General features: G+C 61.5%; 2 protein-coding genes across 3 annotated transcripts; both read right to left on the reverse strand.

Moving 5' to 3' along the window:
* Positions 1 to 7711: 7711 nt before the first annotated feature.
* CCDC124 (coiled-coil domain containing 124) lies at positions 7712 to 20471 on the reverse strand. 2 transcript variants are annotated; one of them, XM_056337441.1, is made up of 5 exons: positions 20315 to 20471; positions 18796 to 18967; positions 10629 to 10815; positions 10138 to 10252; positions 7712 to 9800 (listed from the first exon to the last, which is right to left on the reverse strand). In XM_056337441.1, exons 2-5 carry the CDS (start codon positions 18952 to 18954, stop codon positions 9596 to 9598), a joined length of 666 nt encoding a protein of 221 aa, XP_056193416.1. In that variant the 5' UTR covers positions 18955 to 18967; positions 20315 to 20471; the 3' UTR covers positions 7712 to 9595. The 2 variants fall into 2 exon arrangements, with proteins under 2 accessions (XP_056193416.1, XP_056193417.1); XM_056337442.1 differs by having other exon boundaries at positions 20280 to 20354.
* A 770-nt stretch (positions 20472 to 21241) lies between these two features.
* SLC5A5 (solute carrier family 5 member 5) lies at positions 21242 to 27603 on the reverse strand. The gene is made up of 16 exons (XM_056335079.1): positions 27567 to 27603; positions 26864 to 26999; positions 26147 to 26660; positions 25982 to 26047; positions 25610 to 25661; positions 25412 to 25479; positions 25195 to 25349; positions 24941 to 25081; positions 24123 to 24252; positions 23877 to 23965; positions 23642 to 23754; positions 23098 to 23168; positions 22758 to 22844; positions 22244 to 22449; positions 21608 to 21711; positions 21242 to 21520 (listed from the first exon to the last, which is right to left on the reverse strand). Exons 1-16 carry the CDS (start codon positions 27601 to 27603, stop codon positions 21291 to 21293), a joined length of 2199 nt encoding a protein of 732 aa, XP_056191054.1. The 3' UTR covers positions 21242 to 21290.
* Between the last annotated feature and the right edge of the window lie 231 nt (positions 27604 to 27834).

Here is a 27834-nt window from a genome sequence, read left to right on the forward strand (position 1 = left end):
CAACAGGCCTCAAAATCCCTGCACGGAGCCCACGATGCCAATGGCACCAGCAGCGCTGTCCCGGTCCGAGGGCCAGGATGGGGCATGTTGCTGCAGGGCTCCTTGCATCAGGGAGCTGGGGGTCCCCGTAGCTCCCCCCCCGCCAGGCCCTGCTCCCCGCATTTCAGGCCTCCAAGCACCAAATACTGCTGCAGCCCATCCCAGCAAACACGCTGAGCAACTGGCACTGGCATCCCCGTTGCAAACATCACCACCTTTCCCACATCCCTCCCAGTGCGGGGACACTGGGGAAGGTGCTATCGCCACCAGCACCTCCCCATGAGTGGGGGGCAGCAGGGTTTGGGACTCTTTCCCCATCCCCGAGGGATGCACCAGAGCCAGGGAAGATGCTTCCCTGCTACCTTCGGGAGCAAAGGCTGTGTGGCCGAGCTCCAGCGCCCAGCTGCTCCCCAGTGTGTATCCGGGGCGGCTGGCTCTCCTCCAGAGCCAGATCATTTTCTCTCCATTCTGCCAAATTTATTGCAGGAAAATGGGCTCCGATTTCTTTTTAATACTCAGTTGGGGAGAAAAAATACGCAGCGGGCAGGATGGAGGGGAAGCGGTTTCTCAGGGCTGCCGGCCCCAGGCCCCTTTGCCGCGGAGGTGCCGGAGATGCCGGAGCCATGCCAGGGCAGAGCATCCACCCCACAGCCCAGCAAACTTTTTGGTACCTTGAATGGGGCTGGTGAAGCTGCCCCCAGAACCCTCCCAGATGGATGACGGTAAATATTTTATTAACCATCACTCCGTGGTCATTTCACTAATAGCTTCTATTGACGGCAACATAAATGGGCCTTATTAAATCTTCCCTCTGTCAGGACATCGATAGGGATGTTTCCCGCAGGATTCAATGCCCAGAGGGTTGATTAAAACTGCAGAGGCCCGAGGGGTCCCTGTCCCCTGTCCCCATGGGGACACTGTGGCCGGTGGCTGCGTTCCCCAGGATGCTTGGGCGGGATGCGCAGCACGGGGGTACCCGGCGTGGTTCTCCGCAGCCCCACTGCGGGGACGGGGACGTGGCAGGTGGCCCCAGCCAGGGCTGATGGCAACGGCCGCCGCATGTCCTTGAGCAACGGCCCCGAGCGTCCCCACTCCCGGCAGCTCCCGCACCGGGAGGTTGGTGGCGATGCGGCAGCAGGACGCCCACCGCCGCAGCCGGGTGTCTCAGCACGGCTGCAGGGTGCTCCTGCCGCCCCCGCAGCAACGCTCAGGGCTGGGACACGGGCGCCCACGAGGTCTCATCTCCCCGGTGGGCTGCGGGGGTCCCTGGGGAGGCAGGGGGGCCTGTCTGCCCTGGGTAGGAATGAGATGTCACTGGCTTTAAAGAGGACCCTCGGTTGGAGGGATGGGGATGGCGGGTGAAGGGGTCCTAAGGGGGACCCAGCACCTCCTCACCCTGCGTGGAGCAGGGACACAGATGGGGGGGGCACGACATGGTTTAACCCCCACATGGCTGGGCTGCAGCAGCTCCTGGTGCCTTGGGGGTGGCAGTGGGACCCCCAGCTCCCCCTGTGCCCCAGAGTAGCGATGCTGCCTGGGAGCAACTGCAGCAGAGGAGGGTGCAGCTAAAAATAGAGGCGGGCAGCCGAAAGGCTCCCCACTGGTGATTTATTTATTACCTGCTCGCTAATTCCTGCCTGGGAATCGTGGTCCCAGGGAGGGTGGAGCAGGAATTTGGGGGAGCAGCGGCTGCTGGCGGGGCTGTGCCCACAGGCCCCACGCCACCAGCCAGGCGGCGTGGCCACAGTCCTGCTGCTGTACTGGGGGAAAGGGGCCGGGGAACCAGGGACCCCCCCCCCCAGCCATGGCGCAGGGGTGCTCGGGGGTGGCAGGACCCACACCATGCCCCAGCTCGGGGCTGTAGGGGCCCTCTGGCCAAGCCGGCATGGGGACCCGGGGCTTGCCGGGTGCACAAAGTGCGTCAGACCCCATGCAGCTCCCCCATCCCCTCAATCCCCTGTGGTGGCCCCTGGTTCCTTGGGTGGCCGCAACTCCTGCTGCTGCCAAGCCCTGGCCATATGTCCCAGGCTGGAGAGCATCTGTTGGTGCTGGCAGGAGCCCCCAGCCCCCGCAAATGCTGCTGCCCACCCACTGGCACGGGGCTGGATGGGGCTGTGTGGCACCACCGCTGTCCCCCCAGGCAGGGCAGAGGGGCTTGAGTATGGTTTGGGGGAGCACAGGACCATCTGAGCCCCTGGGGCTGGTGGAGGCACCCGCATGAGGCCACCGGGCTCCCAAAGAGCACCAGGTCGGCTCAGCCAAGCCCTGCCACTGTGGGACCCCTGATGACGCCAGCAGCCGGGCCCCCATCCCCCAGTCACCCCATGTCCACACTGGCACATCAGAGACGGTGTAAAGGGGCAGAGCCTGGCACTTGTGGGGTGATTCACCCCACGCAGGATCTGGCCCATTCCCACCCATGGAGCTGTGGGGTGTCAGTGGGTCCCACAGCGCAGGGAGAGGCATGCAGGCTGGCACACGTGAGGGGACATGTGGGGACACGCAGGGACACCCGAACATCCCGGCCCCGCCATGATGCAGGGGAATCCCCAGCTTATCCCGGGGTCTCCCAAGAAAACCCCTCCCCTGAGCCCCACCAAGACGCTCTGGGGCCGGGGCTGGATCAGGCCCTGGAGGAACAGCGGGGGGCAGCACCAGTGTCCCTGGGGCTGGCAGAACCAGCCGGGACCCCCCCAGGCACCCCCAACCCAAGGGGGACCCTATCCCCAGTCCTCCCACCTCAGGAGGGGACACAGCCGGGGATGTCCTACCTGTGTGGAGCCAAGCAGGTGCCTGGGGCTGGGATGGGGGGTGCTGTGGGGTCTAGGGTGGGGGGTTCAGGCTCCCCACACCCCCCTCTGCCGCCACTGCGCTGCCGTCCCCAGACAAAGCCGCTGCGCTGGGTTTGCCTGCCGCCTCCCCCACGCAGCTCAGCTCAGCCGAAGGACAAAGCCGCTCCGCCTGGCTGCCCCTGCCGGGCCACTACAGACCCCCTGCCCGGGGCCAGCTGGGGGGGACATGGGTGCCCCCGCGGCCCCTGGGACTGCCACAAGCTCCTTGGGGGGGGGGGGGATCCCCTAAACCTCAAGCACCTTTGGAGAGCCTTGTCCCCTCATGGCGGGGTGGTGGTCCCCACCACCATGGAGGTGTCCCCTCAGCCACTGCAGTCCCCAGCCCTGCACGGGGTCCCCAAGGTCACAGGGAAGGTCGGGAGGGGCAGGGAGGGCCCCATGCCACGGCCTCGATGGCTGCACCGTGGCACACCGGGCACTCTCCGGTACATCGAGGCCACGAGCACCATGTGTTGCCAGAACCTGCCAGCAGCCCCGAGTGCCAAGCCAGGCTTTGACCAGCAAACACCGCGCACGGCCTGAGGTCCCGCCAGCCTCGGTGCCTCGTTGGACGCGCCACCCCGGCATGGCCAGCTCCTGGTGGCACAGCCAGATCGACCAAAGCTGTTTGTGGCACAGACTCCCTGGTTTCAGTGGGTGCTGAGCAGGGTTGGTTCCTCCAGAGCCATCCTGGGGCCACATCCCACCGGGGCCGTGCTGGCAGCTGGACCCTGCTGCTGGGGAGCACCGAGGGACCCGCTCAGCCCTGCTCCCCAGCCTCACACCGTCACTGCCACAGCCACACCAGAGACCTCTGCGACCCCCAGACTCTGGCAGCTGGAGCTTGCCCAGAGCAGCCAACCCACCACAGGCAGGGCATCCCCGGTGTCCCCCAGCTCCCCACACCCAGGCGCCCAGCCGCGGCAGGGGGAAGCCATCCCCAGCGTCCCCACCGGTGCCACCCCCACGCCCGCTCACTTGCCACTGCCCCGCACTATGGGGAGCGTCGGGACGAGCTGGGGTGCCCAGGGGGCGGCGGGGGCATGGGCCGGGGTGCAGTAGCCGCAGCCGCTGGCAGCTCTCTGCGTGGCGGAGCAGCAGTAGCAACGGCAGCCGTGCCTGGGTGCATGTGGGAGCCACGGCACGGGGGGGGGGCCGGGGGCTTCCCCGCCCCACGCCCCCACATCCCCCCCGGCCCTGCCGCGGCGGCCAGTGACCTTGAGGCCGAGAAGCTGGCGGAGTATGGGGGAGGAGGATATTTTTAGCTGGGCAGAGACACTCCCATCGCGTCCTCATTGTCACTGCCGTGGGCTGCTTCCCGCGCCCCGCTGCCCCGATCCAGCCCCCCCAGCTCCCCGCCGTGCTGGGACCTGCGGGGTGCAGGGGGGGGGGGGCAGCAGGGGCAGCTGAATGGGCGCAGCCTGCTCTAGACCCCCCCAGCCTCCGGGTGCCCTCGGGGCAGCCCCCCCATGGCATCCCCTTCCCAAAGAGCCTTCGGGTATGCCCCCACTGCCCCTCTCCATCCCTGCCACACCAGGGGTCCCCGGGAGCCAGGAGGTGCCCACAAGCTGGGGGATTCCCAAGAGCCGGGGATTCCCAGGAGCGAGGGGGTTCCCCAGCATAGCACATCCTCAGGAGCTGCGGGGGTGCCCCCAGCCCACCATTCCCCCCCCCCCCTGCCCCGGTGCACCCACCTGCAGACAGACCCCGGCCTCCGCTCCCCTCGAGCGCTGCCACCGGTGACCATGGCCTGGCGTCGGCACGTGCCGGCGCAGCGGTGAGCCCGGGCTGACCAGAGGCTTCACCGGCACAACCGGGTGAGTTGGGGGCCGGGGGTGGCCGGGTGCCTCGACTCTGGCCCCGCGGTCCCACCTGGCCCCACGCCGCCGCTCCGTGCCTCGGTTTCCCCAGCGCGCAGGGCTGCCGGGGCGGCGATGCGGCGGCGTTGCTATTCCGCTCACACGCGCAGCCGCGCACACCCGCTCCCGGTTCCTCCCCGCCGCCCCGGCCACCGCAGCTATTGTCTGCAGCTAAATTTAGCCTATTGCCGGCTCCCCCATTTTAATTGCCACATCTGCGGGGATGTGGGCGATCGCCCGCTCCGCGCCTCCCCGAGCACCCACGCCACCGCCGTGCTTCTCCCTTCCTGGTGCCCAGCACCATCCCACCCGTGACACTGGGAAGCTGGAGCCGTGGTGGCTCAGACCCTGCAGCGGTGCCCTCGGTAGCCCCCCCGGTGGCACCAGAAGCAGCCCTCTGGCTGGCCTGGCACGGGTGCATGTGCAGGATGCAGCACCCAGGGTGGCACAGGGACCAGGTGGCACAGGGACCACGGGCACCCACCTGGGCATTGTACCCAGCTGCTGCGTGGCACCCAGGAGTCTAATTGCCACTGGTGGGGAAGCAGGGATTCCCCCAGGTGCAGGGGTGTGTGTGGGGGACACCCCTGAGCAGGCCCCTGGATTTGGTGCACATCCCACCCAAGCTCTGCAGGCTGCAGTGGGGTGCGGGCAGGGTGGGGGTGTTGTGGGGGGATGGGGGTGTTGTGGGAGGTGGTGGCGCTGCCCACCTGCCTGCAGCTGCCTCCTGCTCCCTTTGACAAGGCAGAGAGCTGTGGGTGGCAGTGGGGCACACGCGCGTGCAAGCACCCTGCACCAGGGAGGGGGTGCATGTGTGCACAGGGGGCCTTTGCACGGGGGCTGCATGTGTCAGTTGGGAGGGTGCAGGGGCCAGGTGTGTGTGCAAGGGGGGTGTGTGCACAGGGGGTGTGCATGGCAAGGGTGTACAGGGTGTGTGTGCAAGAGGGGCTGCACACAGGGCATGTGCATGGTGGGGTTTGCAAGGAGGTGTGCAAGGGGGGCTGTGCACTGGGGCTGTGCGTGGTGGGGTGTGCAAGGGGGGCTGTGCACAGGGACTGTACAGGGTGTGTGTGCAAGGGGGGCTGCGCACAGGGCATGTGCATGGTGGGGTTTGCAAGGGGTGTGTGCAAGGGGGGCTGTGCACTGGGGCTGTGCGTGGTGGGGTGTGCAAGGGGGGCTGTGCACAGGGAGTGTATAGGGGGTGTGTGCAAAGGCATCTGTGCATGGTAGGGTGTGCAAGGGGAGCTCTGCACATGATGGGGTGCACGGTGTGTGTGCAAGGGGGGGTGCACGGCCCGGTGAGCACAGGGGGCGTGCAGGGAGGTGTACACACAATGCACGACTAGAGGGGTTGCAGCATGCAGGCGTGTGCACGCGCAGGGTGTGCTTTGTGTTGTGTGCGGCGTGCAGGGGGTGAATGCACGGCGGTGAGTGCGTGTGCAAGAGGCTGTGTGCACGGCTTTGTGGGGGGGGGCGGGGGGGGCAGCGTGCACAGAGCGGCGCAGGGCTTGCACGCACAGCTCCGTGCTGGGGTGCGCTACGTGCACGCTGCTGCAGTGTGCAGGGGGTGCATGATGCGGGGGGGGGGTGTTTGGCGTGCGGAGGGGGGGGCAGGCACAGCGGTGCCCGGAGCGTTGCATGGTGCAGGGGCGGTGCGTGGTTCAAGGGCGGGGGGGGCCCGGGGGGCTGTCTGGTGCAGGGGGGTGTGCACATTGCGCGGGGGGGGTTATGGTGCAGAGCGTGCATTCTGCAGAGGGTGTGCACTGTGCCCGGGGCCGGGGGGATGCCCGCTGTGGCGGGAGGAGGGGGGGGATGCCCGGTGCAGGGGGGGCGCGGGGGGGATGCCCGGTGTAAGCCCTGCGCGGCTGCGCGGGCGCCGGGAGGATCCCGGGGCCGTGTGCCCGCCCCCCCCCGCGGGTTCCCCCGCCCCCGCAAGTGGAGCAGCCCGTTGCCATGGCAGCGTGTCCCCCCCCCCCCCCCCCCCCCCCCCCCCCCGCGGGCTGCGCACGGAGCCAGCGCGGCCCCCCCCCGCCCCGGGGGGGGGGGGAATCCCCGGAGGGGCGGGGCGGGGAATCCCTCCCCTCTCCGGCAGCGGGGAACCCCCCCGCGGCGGGCACGGGCACCCCCAGTAGCCGCTTCGCTGGGGGGGGCGGGCACACCGGGACCCCCCGGCCTGCGGCGCGGGGCGGTGTTCCCTCGTTAACCCCTTCCTGCCCCCCGGGATTCCCCCCACATCCCGCCTTTCCAATGGGGGGGGGGGGGGGGCGTTAACCCCACACTTGTACTGGGGGGGGTCCCATGCCCCCGCTGAGGGATTCCCCCCTTTGTAACGGGGGAACCCCCTCCCTGCACTGGGGAGGTTTCCCAACAACCCCTCCCTCGCAATGGGGGATCCTTCCCCTGGACTGGGGGGGCAAAGCCCCCCATTAGCCCCCTTCCACCCCCCATGCACTGAGCAGAGCCTCCAGGACCCCCGGGGAGGGGGGGCCCTGCCTGCCGCAGCCCCCCCTGCAGTCACTATCAGAACATTCCCCCCCCCCCCCGGCCCCCCCGGGGGACAGCACTGCCGCAGTGCCGAGGAGGAGGAGGAGGAGGAGGAGGAGGGTGGGCTCCGCTGCACAAAGCCAAGAGCCCAAGGCCTCTGCACCATGGAGGGGGGGAGCGGGTGAGGTTCCCCCCCCAGCGATGGGCGGGGGGGGGGCACCCTGCAGCCTGGGGGACATGGGGACCAGGGAGGGGGGGGCTCAACACTCACGTGGGCTCGTTATTTCAGCACGGAGGACCGGCAGGCAGGGCGCAGGCAGCGCGGGGGGCTTCGGCAGCGCGTCAGCTGCCGGCAAGGGCAGGGCAGCTGCCTGCAGCCTCCTCCATCGCTGCGCCTCAGCCACGCACCCCACAACCGGCTGGGGAGGGAGGCACAAAGAGCCCTCCCCCCCCCCCAGCCGAGGAATCCCCAATCCAGGCAGGAACCACGAAACAAACTCCAGCAGGATTCTGAGCGGCCGTTTCAGGGGCGGAAAGCGCCCCCCGAGTCCGGGAACCCACAGCCCTCCACCCTTTATTCCTTCAACAACTCCACAGGGTTTGGGGGGGGATGCGTGTGCTGATTTTTAATAGGGTTCAAACACAACAAACTTCTCACAGAAAGGGGAGACACGGGGTGCGTTCCTCCCTGTCTTTACCGGCTGGGCTTGGGGAGCGGCACACACCGGCAGGGGCTGGCCCCACTCCTTCAGCCCGGTTCTGCAAGCAGAGGGTGGGGGAGCCCCAAAACACGGCCCCAGGCTTTCACCTTCAGCTCGAGAGCATCACACCCCCTCACTGCCAAGGTGCAAATGCCTCTGCAGCCTGGTAGATCCTTGCAACCCTCCCTGCCCGCTTGCGGCGATCCCCTGCAGGGGTGGGGGCCACATGCTCCCCGTTACCCGGCTCGAGATGAACCCAATTTCTTTAATACCGTCAGAAGAAACCCCAGCGGGATGCCAAGCCCGCCATGAGTTTGTCTCTGTTTTGCAGCCCTGGTTATACACACCGGTGAGCGCCAACTGCTGCCTGGCCAAGGGTTTAGACCTTAGGAAGGAATTTCGTTCCCAAAGGAGACCAGAAGAGATGTGAAAGAGGAGAGGGAAGAGGAAAACCCAGCGCCTGCTCAAGGCAAGGGGCAGGACTCTGCCGTGGCTCTGGGGCTAAGCCTCTCCAGCCCTGCCCCAGTGCTGCCGTGGGCTCCCAAGGGAGCTCACCGATTTCTTTTTGCCTGGGCCAGCGGAGAGACCACGGGGCTCTGGCCGGAGGGGAGCAGGGGCGGCACAGCCAGGTTAGAGCCTCCGTCCAGCAGCGGAGGAACGGAGGAAGCTGCGGAGCTGACAGTCCCACATCCCTCTTCCACAGGTCCACAGGGCACCTTCTTGCCTGCGAGCAGGCAGGGGAAGAAGTGATGGGAGAAGCAGCAGCTTCCCTTCTCGGGGCAGTTCTTGGGTAGAGCAGGGTCGCAGCCCCGTCAAGAACCCTCCTGTCCCACCAGCAGTGCGTGAGGCTCTGGACAAGGCCACCAGGAAAGTCACACAGAGAAGTCTGGCACCAGCGTCCTGTGCGGACAAGGCAGGAACCACGCTGTGCTGTGTTATTTCTCCCATTCCTCCTTGAAGATGGAAGGTTATTTTCCCTCTTCCCCACAACCCCGTGCTGGCAAGAGCTCCTGCTCCTGTTGTGGTTCTTTCTCCCGCCAGGCAAGACCAAGAGGAGGGAGGTGGCTGGCAGCAGGCAGGGCCAACAGCAATCCCGGCCTGGAATCTCTTCAGGGACATCCCAGCAACAGTGGGTAAGTGCCTTCTTCATGGACAGTTGCAAAAATTCACCCTGCCAGAGCGTGAGGGTGCAGCGCAGCCATGGTAGAGACAGGGATGAATGCGGTTTGGCTCAGATCAGGTCTGTGAGCGGGTTAACGCACAGTGCTAGCCAGCGTGGTGGGGTCCCTACCTTGGCAGACAGCAGCACTGACGTTGCACCTTGCACGTGCTGCCCAGGCTGAAGGTTTGGGAGAGAGACAGTAGCTTTTCTCGTAAGACAACAACCAAATTCAGAAGCATGGGAGTAGTGTTAGTCTGTCCAGGTTGCCCTGCACCAGCTGCCTGTGAAGGGGTGAGCACGGCGGGGGGACGGGCCGTCAGTGACAACGGCAGGATGCTGCAGGGTCCCGAGGCAAGCCGTGGCCTCCTGCTTAACTTAAATCCAAGAACAGAGAAAGACAGAAAGTGGGGGCAGGGAAGGGAAAAAAAAAGAGAGGAGGTTCCTTGTGTCTCCTGTTTTCATCAGAGCAGAGCCTTGGGGCTCCAGCCCACTGTCCGTGGGGGATGATCAGCTCTAGTTCTACTTTTGGCTGTTGTAAGCCTTGTGCCTCTGGTTCATGGGGTTTTCTGGAGACTTCATCCACTCCTTCTTGAGGAGCTGCTTGAGCTGGGACAGGCGCATGTTGGGGTTCTCTTGCTTCAGGCGTGGCAGATTGACTTCTTCAAAAGCTGTGAAGGCAGCTTTCATCCGGCGCTCGGGGTGCCGGTCCAGATCATTGGCAATGCTGCCGGGAGGGAATTCAGAGGGAGACATGCGTCAGAGACACCTCCCTGCAGACACCAGCCACTCGCCCCGCTCTGATCCCCTGTCAGTGCAACCAAGTGTGTACAGAATAACTCGGGTGATAAAGCAGAAAACCCCGTGATACTTCCCCTGCCCACTTCAAATACTCTCCACAGAACAACAGGGCAGGGGATGTGTTCTGTCCTTGCTGTGGAGATAGAACATCAGTGTCAAAGCGTAAAATGAAGCTGGTTCTGGGGGAGGCTTTATCTCCAAGAATTTCTCCTAAGGAAAGCAATGCCTTCAAAGGAGAGCAGCAGTAGCATATGGCCACATACCTGAGGACAGCAATGGCATCTTCAATTGTCCTGGCCTCCACCGATCCTTCCTCCAGTACCCTTCTGTTGATGTTTTCTTCCAAGGGGACCTCCAAGTGAGTCTTCTCCTTCTCCACTGCAGAGGCAGGCGGGGAAAGGGAGAGCCGTTAATGTCAAATCCAGCCCACACAGAACCCTCAGAAGAGGGTTTTCCAGAGCACTCTGAAGAAAGTGCTGAGAAAACCCAGCCAGAGTTGAGTCCCGGTCCTGGAAGTGTGCCTGCTCTGCAGCTCTGTTTCTCCACCTCAAGGTGACAGGACGTTTCTTTCCCCCCCATTTGGGTGTTAGACCCAGACGCAGCAAAACATGCAGCACAGAGCAGAGCTGCAAGCAGTTCTTGCTTTCCAAACATTTTGTCCTTCAGAGACAGTAGGTAAAAAAGGAACAGCCCTCCCCTTCCCACCTCCCAGCCCCCCCACGGCTGTCAGGGCCTTTCTATGGTATCATCGAACCTGTATCTGCATTCTCCTTCTGCTGCTGGTCTTTTCTGATTGTCTCCTCGATCTGGGCCCTGGTGACTTTGCCCGGAGTGACCTGCTTGGGCGACTTCCCTTTCAGCTTTGAGTCTTCCTCCTCCAGCAAGCGCTGCAGCTCCTTCTTGCGCTCCAGCTGCTCCAGCCGCCGCTTCTCCCTCTCTTCCTGAAAGGGAGAGAGGACCAGGTCACCTCCATCCTTACACCTTGGTAAGGCAGAGGGATCAAACCATCCCTTACAGGATCAGGGAACCCCACTTGAACAGGAACAGGCACCTCATTTCTGCAGCTAATGCAGCACTGACCGCACCTTATCAGAAAGGACGTTGGCTGTTTCCCCCTGACCTCCAGAGAGACAGCGATAGTCCTTTCAGAATAGTAATTCCCCTGTCCCTGCCCTGTCTGCAACCATGAGCTGGCTCCCCATGATGTCAGCACTGCGAAACACAACCCTGCTATCGAGAAGGAGCAGGAGGTACCAGTCAGGACCGCTGACAATCAGATTAAATTTTCCATTTTAATTTTAATAAGTGGTCAGAGGTTGAAAGTTCAGCAGTTGTTCGAGACAAGCCAGTCAAGAGGCTGAATTTGTCCTCAGGTCTGGCTCACACCCCTCCCCACGAGCTGGGACAGGCTGTTAGACCAAATCCAACAAGCACTGCAGCTCTTGTAGTAATTTTAAAGTGCTCCAAAAGGAGTTTAAGAGCCACTTTGCCCTCCAAGGCTCAGGGAAGAGGGTGACAAGACCATGCAACAGGCCCTCAGGGGCTTTCAGCACTTTGGCTTGGAGGTTTTTTCCTCCTCTCCCAAAGCCTGTATGGTCTGGCAAAAAGAAAGAAACAACAAGTGAACATCTCTGTCTGGAGCAGCATCACATGCTGCAAAGCATTTTGCATTGAGGTTAGTTATATGGACACTTAATTATGGCTCTCATCCATTATTCACAGGGATGGCACAACAAACTGATCGAGTGTTAATGGAACTGGTTTACTCAAAGGCAGCTGCGCAGGCAAACCACCCCGGCAGTAACGCAACCTGCTGCCTTCATCGGTGTTTAAGGAGTAGGAGCAGAATTACACACGTTGGGGTAGGGCCCACATTGGAGATGGTAAGCAGGTCTGGGGTTTGAGACACTATTAAAAAAAAAAACCCTGTAAGTTGCTCCACAGCTCAAGAGTTTAAAGAAAAACCTCATCAAAACACAGAATCAAAGCCCACAAATGCTGAATCAAAACACACCCTCAGGCTACTGCTGCTTCTGTCAAGTGCAGCAAGGACCAGGCCTTTCAATCCGGCCGGGAAGGGAAGGGATGGCTCACCTAGCCTCATTGGGAGCAGCTGGGGCCAAGGATGGGAAAAAAGCCATTAGAGGGATGAAGCCTTTATTACAACTGGCAGTCTTCAAATTCTTGGTCATTAAGTGCTTAGTGCCAGTGCCTTGAGACACAATGCCCTGGCAACTGGACCGTGCATGATTTCAAAGTGTAAACTTATTTCTTTAAGACACCCGCTTTCCCTGCCCGCTGCTTTCCTGTCAGGCCTCTCCCTCTTCCAGTAAAGGCTGAGTAAACAATTGTACTCAGTCTCCCAGATTAGGAAGGATTTTGGCCACTCTTGGAATGGGGAGGGTGTCACAAACGGAGGAGGAAGACTGTTTCTCCCACCTTAAAAATTTATGCTCAGGGGTATGCCTGAGCAAGAACAGCCACGGTGCTTTGCCCATCCTCACTCAGCACAGCGCAGGGCAGGGCAGCTCCAGCTCCAGCTGGGATCTCCGGCTTGGCCACCAGCCTCCGCTTGAGCATCAGGCAGTTTTAAGGAAGAATGCAGGAGAAATCCCAAAACGGGAGAGATTAATATGCTAACACAGAAGGAGTGCCACAGAAATCACAGAAGGTCCAGCAGGCAGAGTAAGCCATTTAATTAGATGTAAAGCACATGCAAGAGAAGCAGCACCGCGCATTCAGGACACTGGTATCATGCCCGGAAGGGGGGCTAGTGCAAAGAAACTGTCCCCACACTGCTCATCCCAACTCTGACGCTCAGGGGTGACTGAACAAGGTAACCCAGAGAACCTGCTGGCATGGTGAGCACCTCAGCAAGGCTGCAGGTGTGGTTGTGACTTGAATAATTCAGGAGACAGATAAGGATTGAATACACAAGTACTAATGACCTAAGGGAAGGGGAGCAAGACATTCCAAAACAGAAATGTTATTTATAGTTAGAGAAGATTATCTTTTACCCCTGCTTATTACAGAAAGGGAACTGTCCTACAAGGCAGCTAGCTCAGCAGCCTGTCTCACATCACACAGCCCCAGCTGGGATGACAACACGTCTGACAGAGCAGAAATTCAAGGATAATGCTCTGCTGCTGTTAGCTCCTTTCAAACAAAACACTCCAAAGGGACACATCCACTTAGTGAAGGGGAAACAGAGGTGCAAGCAGGGTGCAGAGCCTTCCTCCTGCACTTCGTGCTGCAGGGGACATCCAATTACTCCTCTGCCCCAGCTGCCAGTGTACGCTACTCCCTGCTCTCTGACATTTACAATTGAGTTTCTATTTGCAGAAAGTAAATAAGCTGGCACCCGTTACTAATTTGTCACAAGACCTGCAAAATCTACATGCTCAGGTTTCCCCCAGTGGCCCATCACGTCCAGGTCTGCTCTGCACCTTTCATGGTGCTCGGAAGCAGCAGCGTGGAGCTGCCTGCTCACTGATCCCAAAGCCCAAGGGGCCTGAAGCTGTAATTTTTGGAGACTTTTCTCAGGTTGGGCCAAACCAGACTAATCCTTTATGAATCGTAAACGTCCTGATGAAAGAGAGGCTTGGATTTCTCGAAGTGAAACATACCACAAAGCTATTAGAAAATTGGAAAGGAAATTAATAATCTCCCTCGACATTGCTCTGCTCCGCAGGGCACTGGGACGAGCCGGGGGTGAGATCCATTTAGCTGGACACTCCTGTTCCCGAGGATTTGTGTGTTGAAACGCGAGTTTCCAGCCTCGCAGAGAACCGCCTGAGCAAGGAGCAATTCATTAGCTTTCAGAACAGCTTTCCACCTGCTAGACAGAAGGAGAACAAGGTTCCACGCACACAGCTTTGAGAGCAAGCGGTCAATTGAAGCAGCAGTGCTCCCAATCAACCTCTTAGCATGAGGCCCTGAGGACGGCTGGAAAGCACGCCACCAGCCTGGTGAAGCACACCGCTTCTCGCACGGCAGAAGAGCACCACAATGCAAAAATATGACGCAGTCAGAGAGCAAGTGGGGCGTAACCAGCCTGGAGTTTGTCCAAGTGCTCACCACACTCTCTGAGGTACAGCAGAGCTTGAAGACGGTGCATTGGGTTTGTGTGGCAAGGTTTTGGTAGCAGGGGTGAGGGCTACGGGGGTGGCTTCTGTAAGAAGCTGCTAGAAGCCTCCCCTACGTCTGATAGAGCCAACGCCAGCTCTGACGGACCTGCCGCTGGCCAAGGCTGAGCCCATCAGCGATGGTCGTAGCACCTCTGGGATAACAGATTTAAGAAAAGGGGCAAACCCCCCCCCGTGCAACAAATTGCAGCAGAAGAGAGGAGTGAGAATATGCGAGAGCAGCAGCTCTGCAGGCACCCAGGTCAGTGAGGAAAGAGGGCCGGGGGGGCTCCAGGCACCGGAGCAGAGGCTCCCCGGCAGCCCAAGGGGAAGCCCCCGGCGAGGCAGGCTGTGCCCCCAGCCCATGGAGCCCACCGGGGAGCAGTTTCCCCCCCACAGCCCAGGCAGGACCCCATGCCGGGGCAGGGGGCTGTGACCCGTGGGCAGCCCACGCTGCAGCAGCTCCCAGCAGGACCTGTGGCCCCGTGGGGAGGAGCCCAGGCTGGGGACCCCCCGGGGACCCCCACTGGAGCAGCTCAGGAAGAACCACTGCCCACTGGAGGACTCCTCAGGTTGGAGAAGTTGGTGGAGGAGTCTCCCATGGGAGGGACCCTGCGCTGGAGCAGGGACAGCGTGAGGAGCCCTGTCCCTGCGGAGGAAGGAGCAGCAGAGATGTGCGATGAACTGACCGCAGCCCCATTCCCTGTCCCCTGCGCTGCTGGTGGGGAGGAGGGAGAGAAATCGGGAGTGAAGTTGTGCCTGGGAAGAAGCAGGGGGGTGGGGGAAGGTGTTTTTAAGTTTTGCATTTATTTCTCATTACCCTGCTCTGATTCCAACGGTAATAAATTAAACTGATGTCCCCAAGTCGAGTCTGTTTTGCCCGTAACGGTAACTGCCGAGTGATGTCCCTGTCCTCACCTCAGCCCACGAGCCTTTTGCTGTGTTTTCTCTCCCCTGTCCAGCTGAGCAAGGGAGCGAGAGTGGCTTTGGTGGGCAGCTTGCATCCAGCCAAGGTCAAACTGCCACAGACGGGATGAAACACACCCCTTCCGCTGCCCACAGGGAGTCAAAGCAGGCATGAGGAAGTTGGTTCTGGGGGTCTGAACCCCAGGCTGGTGTCATCAGGGGTCTTTCTGCTGCACCTCTGTCCCCTGCATTGCTCATTCAACCCACCAGATTTCAGTACTGCATACCTGGTTCCACGCAGACATCCTCCGAAGAGGAAGAACAGTCATTTGACCTGTCTCACATTTTATCTGAATAAGAGCTGGTGCTCACAGCTGAGTAATTCTGCACTGAATCAGAGGACAGGGGGGAGAGAAAGTCACCACTTGCCTGTCTGCGATACCACTGCAGCTGGGACCTGTCGGTACACAAGCTGCCAGCCCACACCCTGTGACCAAGGCTAATGGGAATGATAAAGGCGTAAAACTCGCACCAAGAGTCCTTGCTCCCTCGTGTACTATCTGCACTCTTCTAGCACAAGTACTCACCCTGCATTTAACTTAAATCTTTCCTCAGTCCCTGTATGTACAAGAAGTCTCCTCGCTCCTACATCACCCACACGCTCTTCCTTCGCCCTTTCCACCGAAGGCACCAAGCGAAGCTGCAGGAGAAACCTCTGCAGGACGGTGCTGCTGATGCCATGACGTGCCGGGCAAAAAGAAAGATGCCAAGGGATTTTGAGCTGCTGCTGAACAAGGAGGAATTGCTTTCCTGGCATATGGGCACTCAGCAAAGAGAGCCCAGGCAAACTACAGCCTGAACAGGGAGAAGGGCTCGTCTCCCTCAGCCAGAATGTTCCAGCGGGAGTTTGGGAAGGAGACTGAAAGATGCAGCCAAATTCCCCGCGGACACCTCTGCTCCAGCAGCAGTCCCAGCCAGTGAGATCTCCCTGTACGTACCCACAGGGCACAGAGCAGTTACACCCAAGGTCACCAGAGAGAAGGCAGCCTGACTGTCTGCGAGACCTCTGCCCTTGACAGACACCCCACCAGTCCTTTCTTCCTATAATGCTCCAGTGCATTTAATGGCTTGTCACCCTTCCAAGCCTGCCTGCAGTTTTACCCAGGACACACACGCGCCCGTGGCTGTTTCATCACGACACATTTTAGCTAATTGCACAGAGAAAACCACACTGATCAGGCTGATGAGGAGTGCTGCGCTTTGAGCTGCAGCCTAACTTTGCAGAGGAAGAGTGGGAAGGGACAGAAAAGATGAAAACACCCAAATGTTTAAAGAAAAGCAGTTACCTAGGTAAAACCCTAAGTCTTCCAGCAAGAAGGATGTACTTTGTGCTTTCCAGCCAGCACTCTCCAGGGAAGGAGACATGCTGTGACTTGTGCTGAAGTGCCAGAGGAGGAATACACACATCACAGGTTGGCGATATTAGCTCAGATGTTCCTTTATGCATCACAGAGCCACCAAACAAGTGTCACCCTCTGTTAGCAGAGATCAGCCCCAAAGGCTGCTCTCAGAGCAGGGGGTGGCAGTGTTTAAAGAAACCCCAAAACGCAGCAAAAGCCAACAACAGGACAGTCATCTGGTGACAGCGAGTCTCACGACAGCAGGCACTGCATTTTGAATACCGAGCTTCCCTACAACCGAGTATTAACGTTGATGTGCATTGCTGCCCTGTCAGCAAGACCACCAGGCTGCCACGCAGAGCCACCAAACCTCAGAACAAAACCAGAGCTCGGCACTCTCATTTATTTCACGGAGGCTCCGATGGTTATCTGCAGGGGGAAAAGGATCAAAAGGGGTGCATGGGGGTTTGGTCTTGGTCTCGGCACGTCCTGAAGGCTCTGAGCTGCTCCTGCCTGCTGGTGGTGCAGGAATTCAGGAGTGCTGCATGGGTGCACTGAGACGCCATTAACGTCTTACTGCCATCGCCTGGAGAGACGGGGAAGAGCTGGAAAAACTGGGAAGAGCTGCTCAGCGCTGACTGCGAGGTGCTGAGCACATCCTCCTACACACACCACCATCCCCTCCTCCGGGTGCTGTAGCTGAGAGCGACACGAGTCCCTCCTGCAACATATGGCCGTGGCCAGCAGCGCTATTTCCATGCCAGCACCACCCGCGGAACAGCTACTTCTCCGGGGAAGTTTGACTCCTGTTAACGGTTTGGTTTCTGCCCTCCCTAGGATGAGGATGGAAAGTCATTTACAAGCTGAGTCACGCATCCCTTCCCTGCTGGGATGCGATGGGGCACAGGCAGCTTATTCCATTCTCCGTGGGGATGTTCCAGCCTGATGGCACGGGAGAAGCAGCTGAGGAAGGTTTCACCGATTTATTTTCCCCCAGCGACCCACTCATTCCTGTTTGTTGGCCACTTGCTCACCCACACAAAGCCCCAGCCTTTACTTAAGCTGCGGCAGTGCCTGCGCGGGGCTCCCGCAGCAGGAAGAGCCCCTGTGTGGGTGCAGTGAGGCTCAGAGCCTTTCTAGCACGACAGCTCCCCATCTGAGCAGAGACTTCTGCTGCTGTGAGTTGCATGTCCCCAGGGAAGGGCCTGTGGGAAGCAAACACACGAAATCACAGCATTCAGGTGAAATTCAGACCTAGAGACTATGGCTATGCTGATGCAAGGAGAGGGGACAGCTGAGATGACGAAGAGAAATGACCTCACTGATTTTTCCAAAACCCACTCTGCGGCTCTGGGATGGACCCTGGTTTTCCAGTTAGCAATTCCAGCTCCCGGCACAGCTCCCCTCTCCAGACTCCCATGACCCTTGCCTGCAGGAGGCTGTTTTGGAAGCCCAGCCAAATAGGTCACTGTTGGCCAAGTCTTAAGTAAAGCAATAATAAGTCCTTGTTCAGGAAGTAATTAGGCAGCATTACAGGATTCTGTTGGGAACAGCACACAGGACTCCAAATTCCAAACATCAAGACACATATTAGGGGTGAACTCACGCAGATGTACACAGCACGCAGCTACCAAGGTCACGGGGACGTGCTGGCTTCCTGCCTGCCCGGCCAGTGTGCTCAAGTACAACACACAAAGTTCAGTAGCACCGAATTCACTGTGCACAAACCCAGTAACCCCATAAATCCCATTTACATTGTTCATAGAAAGTCCTGTCTGGTTAGCGCGAGGGGAAAGAAATAATTTCAGAAGAGGCAGCTAAATTACCAACAACAACTGTTTCTAGAAAAATCCACAAAACCAGAAGGTAGATTTGTCTCATGCTGATGCTGGACAACGTTAAAATCCAACTAACCCAGAAATGAGCACTGAAGTGCTCTGTTCATCGAACAGAGGCAATCAGGCACCCAGGGCAGAGCAAACCAGAGCAAATCTTTTGAGAGACGTGTCCCGATGCAGGGCACACCAAGTCAGTGAGGGAAAAAAAGCTCTGTAATCCTTGACCCTGCAGATTCCTTTTTCCTTCTACAAAAATCAAAGCAAAATTAAGAAAGGAAGAGAAAGAAAGAAAGAAGCTAAAGAACTGCTTGGTCAAAAAAATCAAGCCCTGCAGCAGAGTTCCTGATCTTTTACTTAATTCAATTTTAAATGATTCCAACAATAAAGCTTTTACTGCCTCCCTTGGGAAGTCAGCTCTAAGAACCGCCAGATTTCTGAACTACACATCAAAGCTTACACTTACTCCCACACTCAGCTTCTTTTAGCTCCCAGAGAAGCCACTAGTTCCAACTCTTCTGCCTGAAACTAAGCACAGGACAACATGTGGAGACATAGCTACAGCTGGGGGCCAGAGGAAGAGAAGCAAGCCTGGATCTCACAGGCTTAGCAAAGGACCAGCTAGAAGATACCCTTCTACCTGACTAGCCATTCACCTTCCTTTGTTCCTTCCTCATCACGTGTTTGTCTTCATCCTTCCAGTAGGCATCTTCCAGCTCCTGCTGACGTTTGGCATCGGCTGCTGCCTTTGCCTCTGCTTTCCTCGCGCGGGCAGCAGCCGACTTGGTATTTTCACCTTGGAACTTCTTGGGCATCACTCAAGGTGCTCTGTAGAGAGGAAAAGAGGTTCAGACCCTTGCCCTGGACAGCACCTTGTGTTCACCATCACCCTGGGAAGCAGGAACAGCTGGAGTTTACATCATGAAGCGCCCCTTATTGCCTCACACTATTTCAAGATCCTGGGCAGAACAGATCTAGCAATCTCCCAGCTCACCCATGAGGAACTCTGCTCCCTCTGCCCCAGATCCTCAGTGCAGGACAGTTCCTCCTGCCTATGTATTGTGCTGCAATAACACGATAAACCAAGCTGCTGGGTTCCTGGTACTGAATCAAAAGCACAACCGCCCTGCAAGCTGAAACACTCTCTGCTGCTGAGTCAAAACGAAGCTGGGTGCTTTCGTTCTGCACCAGCAGGCTCTGAGGGGAATTCACTGCTGCCAGCAGAGAAGGATGAAGCAGCACAAACACTGCATCACGCCCTCTGACTGCACAGAAACGCAGCCTCGTGGCTCCATTTAACTTGGATAAATAGCCACACGGATGTGCTGTATTAATCTCCCCTGCATCATTAAGGCAGGAAAAGTCCTAAAAGCCAGGCACAATGGGAGCCTCAAAATGAATTAGGCACTAAGAAAAGCCCTTCTTTTCACCGCGCTGCCTGTGCAGACACCATGCTCTGGATCTTAAATCTTTACTTTTAATGGCAGATAACTATTTGCTAAGCAAGAAACAACAGAGAAGGGCTGCTGGTTAGGGACAGCTGCTTCAGTCCCAGGCTTTCCAAAGCCTGGGCTGGATTAAATCCCTTCTCCTCCCCAATACGTGCTCTGACCCTTCTTGAAGGGCACGATCTGGGCTGAGCGCCAGGGCAAGGCTGCGGGACAGCACAACGGTGCGTGGGAGGGTGCGGGTCGCTCCCAGTGCCACAAGGGCCCAGCCCAGCGCCAGGTCCTGCACCCAGAGCCGGCCTGCCCCGAGGCCAGAGCCCCGCTCCACACCAGTGTCCCCAGCACCCCACCGCGTCCTGGGGCCCTACAGAGCCCCCACCAGCCCTCCCCTCCCTCGACAAAGCCCCCCGGGCTGCCCACCCCCATTTGCTCAGGGAAGGGACAGCTTTCCCCCTCCACCCCTCCCCACATGCCCGGCCCCTCCCCCTCAGCCCTTCCCCGAGCACCCCAGCCCCCCTCCGAGCCCCCACCCTCCTCGGCCCCCTGCCCTCCCCCAAGGCACAGGCCTGCCCCCCCAGTCCTTCCTCCTCCCCTCAAACCCTCCCCAGGCCTCCCTGCCCCATCACCCCCAGCCCAACCCTTCCCCTCCCGCACCCCCGGCCCAGCCTCTCCCCTCAGGCCGGCCCCGAGACCTGAGCCCGCCGCCCGGGTCCAGGCCCGCTCCTACCCGGTCCCCACCGCTCCGGTCGTCGCGCGTCTCATACGTCACCGGTGCGCGCTGTCGCTCCAGCGGGAGGGGCGGGGCGGGGCGAGGCGAGCGACGCCGGCGGCTCGTCAGGGCGCGCGTCCCGCCGCCGCCATCTTTGCTAAGGGCACGGTCTGCTCTGCCCTCGCAACGCGCCGGGCCCGGTTTGCGGGGAGCGGCGGGCCGGACAACAGCCGCCGCCCACGGCAGCGCCCGTAGCGTGGCGGGAAGGCCGGGGGAGAGCCCACGCTCCGGCCGCCGCCGCCGCCTCCGTTGCCCGGCACAAAGATGGCGGCGCCCCCCCCAAGACGGCGCGGCCGAGCGGCTCCTGCGGAGGCTGTGGGCGGGGCCAGGAGGGGCGGGGCCTCACGTGATGGGCGGGGCTTAGCGGGGCGAGGCTCTTTGTTAGCTGGGTGGGTGGTGCTTAGCGGGGCGGGGGGCATTGTCACAGGGGTGGGAGGGGCTTAGCGGGGCAGACCCCGCCCCATAGGCACGGCAAGACCCCGCTCCCCATTCCCCATGTCCCGCCCATCCACCCATCCCCCTGTCCCCATGTCCCCCACTCCCCCTGTCCTGCCCCTGGCCCCTGGTCCTCCTGTCCCCATTTCCCCCTATCCCTCTGTCCCCATATCCCCCTGTCCCCCCATCCCCCACTCCCCTATCCCCCACCCCTGTCCCCATGTCCCCCCATCCCCCCTGTTCCCCTGTCCTCGTGTGTCCCTGTCCCCATGTCCCCCCATTCCCCTGTCCCCATGTCCCCCTGTCCCCCCATTTCCCTGTCCCCATGTCCCCCTGCAGTCTGTCCCCTGCATACCAGCCCAGCTGCACCCCCGGAGGGATGGGCACCCATGTCCCCTGGCCCCCCCTAGCCCCCCAAGGACAGGCTTCTCCGGGTGACAGCTCCTTTATTGGGGACCCCTGTCCCGCTGTCCCATCGCGGCTGGCCACCCCCCACCCCCTACACGTGGGTCTCCTGCAGCAGCCGGTCAGTGGTGGTGCTGGACTCGGGGGGGGGCCGGGAGGGGCCGCCCTCCCCGTCCCGCCTCTCCAACAGCATCAGGGGGGCTTCGGCCTTGCCCGGGGGTTCCTCCCCAGGGGTCCTGGCCCCCATGGGGGACACTGAGGACATCTGCTTTGTGATGTCCCACCACAGCACACCTGGGGGCAGCTGCCGCTGCTTGGTCAGCCCTGCGGGAAAGGGGGAGCCATGGGGGGGGGGCGGGCCGGGGGGGGACCCCAGTGCAGGGCCATGTCCCCACCCGCCCCCAGCCTCACCTGGCAAGGAGCTGAGCAGGACCCCCGCCACCACCGTGGTGAGGGTCCCCAGCGCCCCGTAGTACAAGTATGAGATGGCGTAGAAGTCACCCACAATGGCTGGCCTGTGGGGAGAGGGGTCAGGGCCCGCAGGGACAGCTGTGTGACGTCACAGCCGGCAGGGAAAGTGGTGTGACGTCACAGCAAACAGGGAAAGTGGTGTGACATCACAGCAAACAGGGAAAGCACTGTGACATCACAGCAAACAGGTAGAACAGTGTGACGTCACAGTGAACAGGGGAAGCGGTGTGATGTCACAAGGAACAAAGAAAACAGTGTGACATCACAGCAAACAGGGAAAGCAGAGTGATGTCACAGTGAACAGGGAAAGCGGTGTGACATCACGGTGAACAGGGTAAGCAACATGACATCACACGGAAGAAAGACAGAAGTGTGATGTCAGTGAGCGGTGTGGCGTCACAGCGAACAGGGGAAGCACTGTGACATCACAAGGAACAAGAAAAGTGCTTTTTGACGTCACAGTGCACAAAGCGAGTGCTGTGACATCGCAGAAGCCCCCCCGCCCCAGGCCTCCCCCCTGCTGCCCTGCCCCCCCGTCCCCAAACAATGGTCCCCCCTCCGGGCGATGCTCCTCACCGTGGCAGTGCCGGGGGTTTGGCGGGGGTGGGCGGGGGTCCCAGCAGGCCGGTGCGGTTCCCAGCAGCAGTGTGGTTGCGGAGTGGGCAGTGGGCCACAGAGGAGGGCAGCACCCCCATGGTGGCGGCGCTGGGGGGGTACAGGGTGCCCCCCACCGCCACCCAGAAAGAGAAGGCGAAGCCAGCGCCCAGCCCCCCCAGCACGCCCTGGGCACAGGAGAGGGTCCTGCGGCACAGCCGGGGCAGGGGGCTGCAGCGGGACCCCTGGAACCACCCCCACACCCCAGTGGGCTGCAGCGGGACCCCCAGAGCCACCCCCCCCCCTCAACGGGCTGTGGTGGGACCCCTGGAGCCCCCCAGTCCCAGTCCTCCCGCTGCAGACTCGTGGCCGGGGCAGGGTGCTGCGGCGGGACCCCCAGAGTCCCTCCCCAGTCCCCCTGCTGCAGACTCACGGCCAGGGCAGGGGCTGCGGCAAGACCCCCAGAGCTCCCCCAGTCCCCCCGCTGCAGACTCACGGCTGTGCTGCACATGGGCAGGAACATGCCCAGGACGAAGGCGCCCAGCAGCGGGCCGCTGATCACCCCCATGACGGTGAAGGAGCCCTGCAAGGGGGACGGAGAGCTCTGCCTTGCCACCCAGCGCGGGGCTGGGGGGCTTGGGGGGGTCAAGGAGCACAAGGATGGAGCTTGGCTTTGCCCCTGACCCCCCTGCCGCGGCAGCCCAGCTGGCTCCAGGGCTCTCTGGCACCCAGTGGTGCATGGCGGATCCTGCTTGGCCGGGCATGGTGGGCAAGGGCAGGGGTCTGCGGGGTGACCACGGCCCTGTGCCGGATGCGGCCCTGCGCGGGGGGCTCACCTGCAGCACACCGCCACCCAGCAGCGAGGCCAGAGCAGCCACTGTGATGCACGAGGTGCCGTAGATGAGTGCTGCGGGGGAGACAGGAAAGGCTCAGTACAGCACGGCATGGCACGGCATGGTGTGGCACAGCACAGCACAGCATGGCATGGCATGGCACAGCATGGTATGGCACAGTGCAGCACAGCACTGCACGGCATGGCATGGCATGGCATGGCATAGCACAGCATGGCCCCGCATGGCCCGGCATGGCATGGCACAGCATGGCACAGTGCAGGGCAGCATGGCGTGGCATGGCACGGCACGGCATGGCACCATGCTGTGCACCATGGCACAGCACAGCTCAGTGCAGCACGACATGGCATGGCGCAGCATGGCACAAAACAGTGCCATGCAACACAAGATGGGAGGAGCATGTGTGGCATAGCATGGGATGGCATGTGATAGGTTGGGGTAGCATGGCACAGCATGGCACAGCACAGCACAGCGTTGCATGGCATAGCATGGCACAGCACAGCACGGCCTGACTGCCATGCCCACTCACACAGCCCCTTGGAGATGAGGGTCAGCCTCTGCGGTGACTGCGTGGGCAGCCGGGGCTTGATGAGGTCCTCTACGGTGACGGCTGCCATGGCATTGATGCTGGTGGAGGCCGTGCTGGGGCGCAGGCAGGCGGCAGCGCTCAGCCCCCATGCCGGCAGCCTGCGGGGGGGAGCCCGGAGCCCCCTTCCACGGGGAGGTGTGGGGACCCCTTGGGGCGAGGGGTGCCCTGTCCTCACCTGAGGGTCCCGCTGTAGGCGCAGGCCAGGAACAGACCCGGCACCCCCGGGGACGTCTCGAAGATGTCAAGGACCAGGTAGGGCATGTACTGCAGGGTGAGGCGGCTGCAGGGCGAGGCAGGACCCCAGGGGACCCCAGCCCCTGCAGCGGGGCTGTGCCAGGGGCCTAGGGGTCCCTTCTCACCCCTCCACCTTGCTGCCTTCAGTTTGGTGCTGAAGAGGGCAGACCTGGCGGGGGACCGGTACCTGGTCGGGGGCTGAGATGTAGCCAGCCAGGAGGGGGTCGCAGTCCTTGTACAGCGCAAACATCACCAGGCCACAGGCCACCGCACTGGAGACGATGCTGAAGAGCCCCACTTGATTCACCAGCAGTGCCCTGCGAGTGCAGCGGGAGCACGCCCGGCTGAGCAGGGAGGCAGGGGCCCTGCAGGGTGCAGGGTCCGTGCAGGGGTGCAAGGTCCGTACAAGGATACAGGGTCTGTGGAAGGATACAGCGTCCATGCAGGGGTGCGTGCAGGGGTCCATGCAAGGATACAGGGTCTGTGCAGGTGCAGGGTCTGTGCAAGGATACAGGGTCTGTGCAAAGGTCTGTGCAGGGATGCAAGGTGTGCAAGCATGCAGGGGCAGTGCAGGGGTTATGCAGAGGTGCAGGGTCTGTACAAGGGTGCTGGGTAGGTTCCAGCTCCGTGCAGGGCTGCAGGATCCATGCAGGGCTGCCAGGTCTGTTCAGGGGTCCGTGCAAGGATATAGGGTCTGTGCAGGCGTGCAAGGTTCATACGAGCATGCAGGGGCAATGCAGGGGTGCAGGGTCCATGCAAGCATGCAAGGGCAGTGCAGGAGTGCAGGGTCTGTGCAGGGGTGCTGGGTCTGTGCAAAGTGCAGGGTCCATGCAGGGGTGCAAGGTCCGTGCAAAGGTGCAGGGTCCGTGCAGGGCTGTAGGCACTGGGCTCCCTAAGGGGGCCAGGCTGGTGTGCAAGCCACCTCCCCCCGATCAGCCCCTCGCCCCCAATCACTGTCCCAGGCAGAGCAGGACGCAGGGGATCCCTGCAGCACCAAGGACTCACATCCTGGCCTCCCTCTCGGTCCTGCAGGCGACGTAGCGCTGGACCTGGGCCTGGTTGACACCGTACATGGAGAGCCAGACCAGCGTGCCGCCCAGCAGGAAGGTCCACACCGTGTACCGGCTCCGCGGGTCGGGATTGAAGCTGGGCACAGCAGCACACCGCCATGGCAGGGGGTGAGCCAGGGCTGGCACCCACCCCCGGCACCCTGGGGCAGGGCTAGCGGGGTCAGCACACACAGGGGTGCGGGGACTCACTCGCCAAAGTTCACCCTGGAGCCATTGGTGGCGATGCCCAGCACCCTGGCAGGACCCCCCACCAGCAGCACCCCCCGGATGATGATGGCGATGAAGCCGGAGAGCATCACAAAGACCTGGAAGACGTCTGTCCAGATGACAGCCTTCATCCCGCCCTGTGCCGGATGGAGCCATGAGTGAGTGCTGAGGACCCCTGGGACCCCCCTCTCTCACTCACTATGGTGGTGTAGAAGGTGCAGATGGCTCCGGTGGAGAGCAGGGATGCCCAGATGTCCAGACCAGTCACTGAAGGAGAAGGGAAGGTGCTGAGCAGGGCCCCAGGGTGCAAACGATGCCCGGGGTGGGACAGGGCTGAGATGTCCCCAGTGTGGGGTCAGGGACACGATGTAGGGCAGCCCCCACCTCCCCACCGCACCTTGGTTGAGGATCAGGGCAGGGGCGTAGATGACGATCCCTGTATACAGCATCTGTAGGAAGAGGAGGGATCAGCACCCCATCTCCCTGGCACCGCGGGTGCCAGGCAGGTGACGGTGGCGCCCACGGGGACGGGGGTTTAGTGTGACAGTGCTGCCCAAGCCCAGCACGAGAGCGCTGGGAAAACACTGGGGTTTTCATTCAAAACAAGGCTCCCACCGAGCACTATTTGCTTTGAGCATGGAAAACAAGAGCACGGGAACGAGGATGCTTCCCAGGGGCTCAGGGCAGCACCAGCACGGCCAGATCCAAGCCCCTGCTGGGTGCCACGTCCCCGCTGTCCCCATCCCACCCGTGCACCGCAGACACGCACCGTGGCCACCACGTACTGCAGGGTCCCGCACAGCCGGACGCCTCTGCTGAACCGCCGCTCTAGGTACTGGGGACAAGGACAAGGCAGCACGTCAGGGCTGTCCCAGCATCGGGGCACCCCAGGGGCTGTACCGGGGCAGGATGGGTCCCCCCTCCCCGTGCTCACCTCATAGGTGCTGGTGAGCCCCAGGCGGTAGAAGACAGGGAGGAAGAGCTGGGCGGTGAGCAGCGTGTTGAGCAGCTGCCCCAGACACATCCAGAGGAATTTGGCTCCGTACCGGTACGCCTCCGCCGGCACCCCCAGCACCTGGATGGCTGACATGAAGCTGGCTGAGAGTGAGAGCCCCACGGGCAGCGCCGACATCTGTCGTCCCCCCGTGAAAAAATCCTCCGAGGTTTTCTGACCGCCTTTGGCAAGGCCGTGGAAGAGCCCGATGCCGGTGGAGATCAACAGCATCAGCCCGAAGACCCCGTAGTCCCAGAGGCTGAAGGTGAGCCGCTCCGGCACCCACACCTCCGGGCTCCCCGCCGGGGCCAGCGTGGCGACCGCAGAGGGGGAGCCCCCAGCCAGGCACCTGCAGGGGGACAGAGACACGGCAGGGGGCCGCAGCACGGGGATGTTGTGGCACGGACAGCTAGGCCAGGGCACGGCAGCACCAGTACATCCGAGGGCGGTCAAACTGGAGGGGGAGAAAATTCCGTGCAATTATTGACCGACACTCAACGTGCAACAGTTGGTGCACGGAGCGGTGAGAGTGGCTGATGCCCCATCCCGTCCTGTCCCATCCTGTCCCCATCCCGGGGAAGGTCCGTGCCGAGCAGCCGGTGGGTGTTGGGCTGCCAAGGGCAGAGCCCGAGCTGCAAAGGGAATTGCCCGAAATACCTCCTGGTTCCTTGCCCGCACCGAGAGGAGAGCGGCAGCGGCGGGTCCAGCTGCTCCAGAGCGCACCGGGCACCGAGGCTCCGTGGCTCCGGGGATGACGGGCACCTGAGGCTCACAGCAGGGTGCGGGAGCGATCCTCCCCCCCCCCCCCCCCCCCCCGTCGGCCACCACCAGCACAAACTGGGAGGGGCAGAGCCGCCGGCGGAGCCAAATTTATCTCCAGCCAAGGGGACAAAACAAACCAACCCTAAACCTTTACCCAGAAAAAAGCAGTGGGTTTGCAGGCAGCTGCCGCAGCGGCAGAAACCCGGGGCTGAGGTGGTGAGGAGAGCAGGGGGCTGGTACAGGGGTCCCTGAGGATGTGGGGAGCCCGATGGGTGGGAGGAGGTGGCTGTGATGTCCTTGGTGGCCGTTGAGGTGGCAGTGAGGTGACAAGACCACAGTGAGGGTCTGGCTGTGCCTCCAGCTCCTTCAGCCCGGGGTGTGGGCATCTGGGAGGGACCCTAAGCAGGGAGGATGGAGCCGTCGAGGGTCACATCCATAACCTCTTCCCTCCTGCACATGCTGGCACCCGCTAACCCCAGGCCACCCCAAGTGGTGGCATAGCACCCAGCACCCCGGCGGGCAGTGTGGTGAGCACGGGAGCTGGCTGGTGGCTCCGGTGAGCACAGGGATGGGAGGATGGCTCCAGCCGTTGTCATACGTGGCACGTAGGTGTGGGGCTGGGCTGGCTTCCTCATTCCCCAGCACAAAGGCTGTGTTGTTTCATCTGGCCCCTGGACAAGTTTGTCCCATGGGAATTTCCCTTCAAATCCTGGGGTCAAGACCAGGGAAGAGCCCTGACATGGGGACGGAGCCACTGCGGGGGCACAGGGGTACCGTCCCTTCGGAGGCATCACCAGAGGAGGGCTCCTGGTGCCCAGGGTCTGGCTCCAGCCCTGGTGGCCTTGTCCCCACTGCCTGTCCCTCGG

This window comes from Falco biarmicus, chromosome 4 (genome assembly GCF_023638135.1).
Source record: "Falco biarmicus isolate bFalBia1 chromosome 4, bFalBia1.pri, whole genome shotgun sequence".
Taxonomy (NCBI): Eukaryota; Metazoa; Chordata; class Aves; order Falconiformes; family Falconidae; genus Falco; species Falco biarmicus.

What these genes read in the sequence shown, in the direction of transcription:
- SLC5A5 (XM_056335079.1), bottom strand. Translation starts at nt 27,603, where the DNA reads ATGAGGAAGCCAGCCCAGCCCCACACCTACGTGCCAC. An exon ending in TGCGGGCAAGGAACCAGGAG is followed by an intron (nt 26,661 to 26,863) that starts GTATTTCGGGCA and finishes CTCCCCCTCCAG; the next exon opens with TTTGACCGCCCTCGGATGTA. An exon ending in TGCCCTGATCCTCAACCAAG is followed by an intron (nt 25,480 to 25,609) that starts GTGCGGTGGGGA and finishes CTTCTCCTTCAG; the next exon opens with TGACTGGTCTGGACATCTGG.
- CCDC124 (XM_056337441.1), bottom strand. Translation starts at nt 18,954, where the DNA reads ATGCCCAAGAAGTTCCAAGGTGAAAATACCAAGTCGGCTGCTGCCCGC. An exon ending in GAAGGAGAATGCAGATACAG is followed by an intron (nt 10,253 to 10,628) that starts GTTCGATGATAC and finishes CTGCCTCTGCAG; the next exon opens with TGGAGAAGGAGAAGACTCAC. An exon ending in GATGCCATTGCTGTCCTCAG is followed by an intron (nt 9,801 to 10,137) that starts GTATGTGGCCAT and finishes CCCTCCCGGCAG; the next exon opens with CATTGCCAATGATCTGGACC.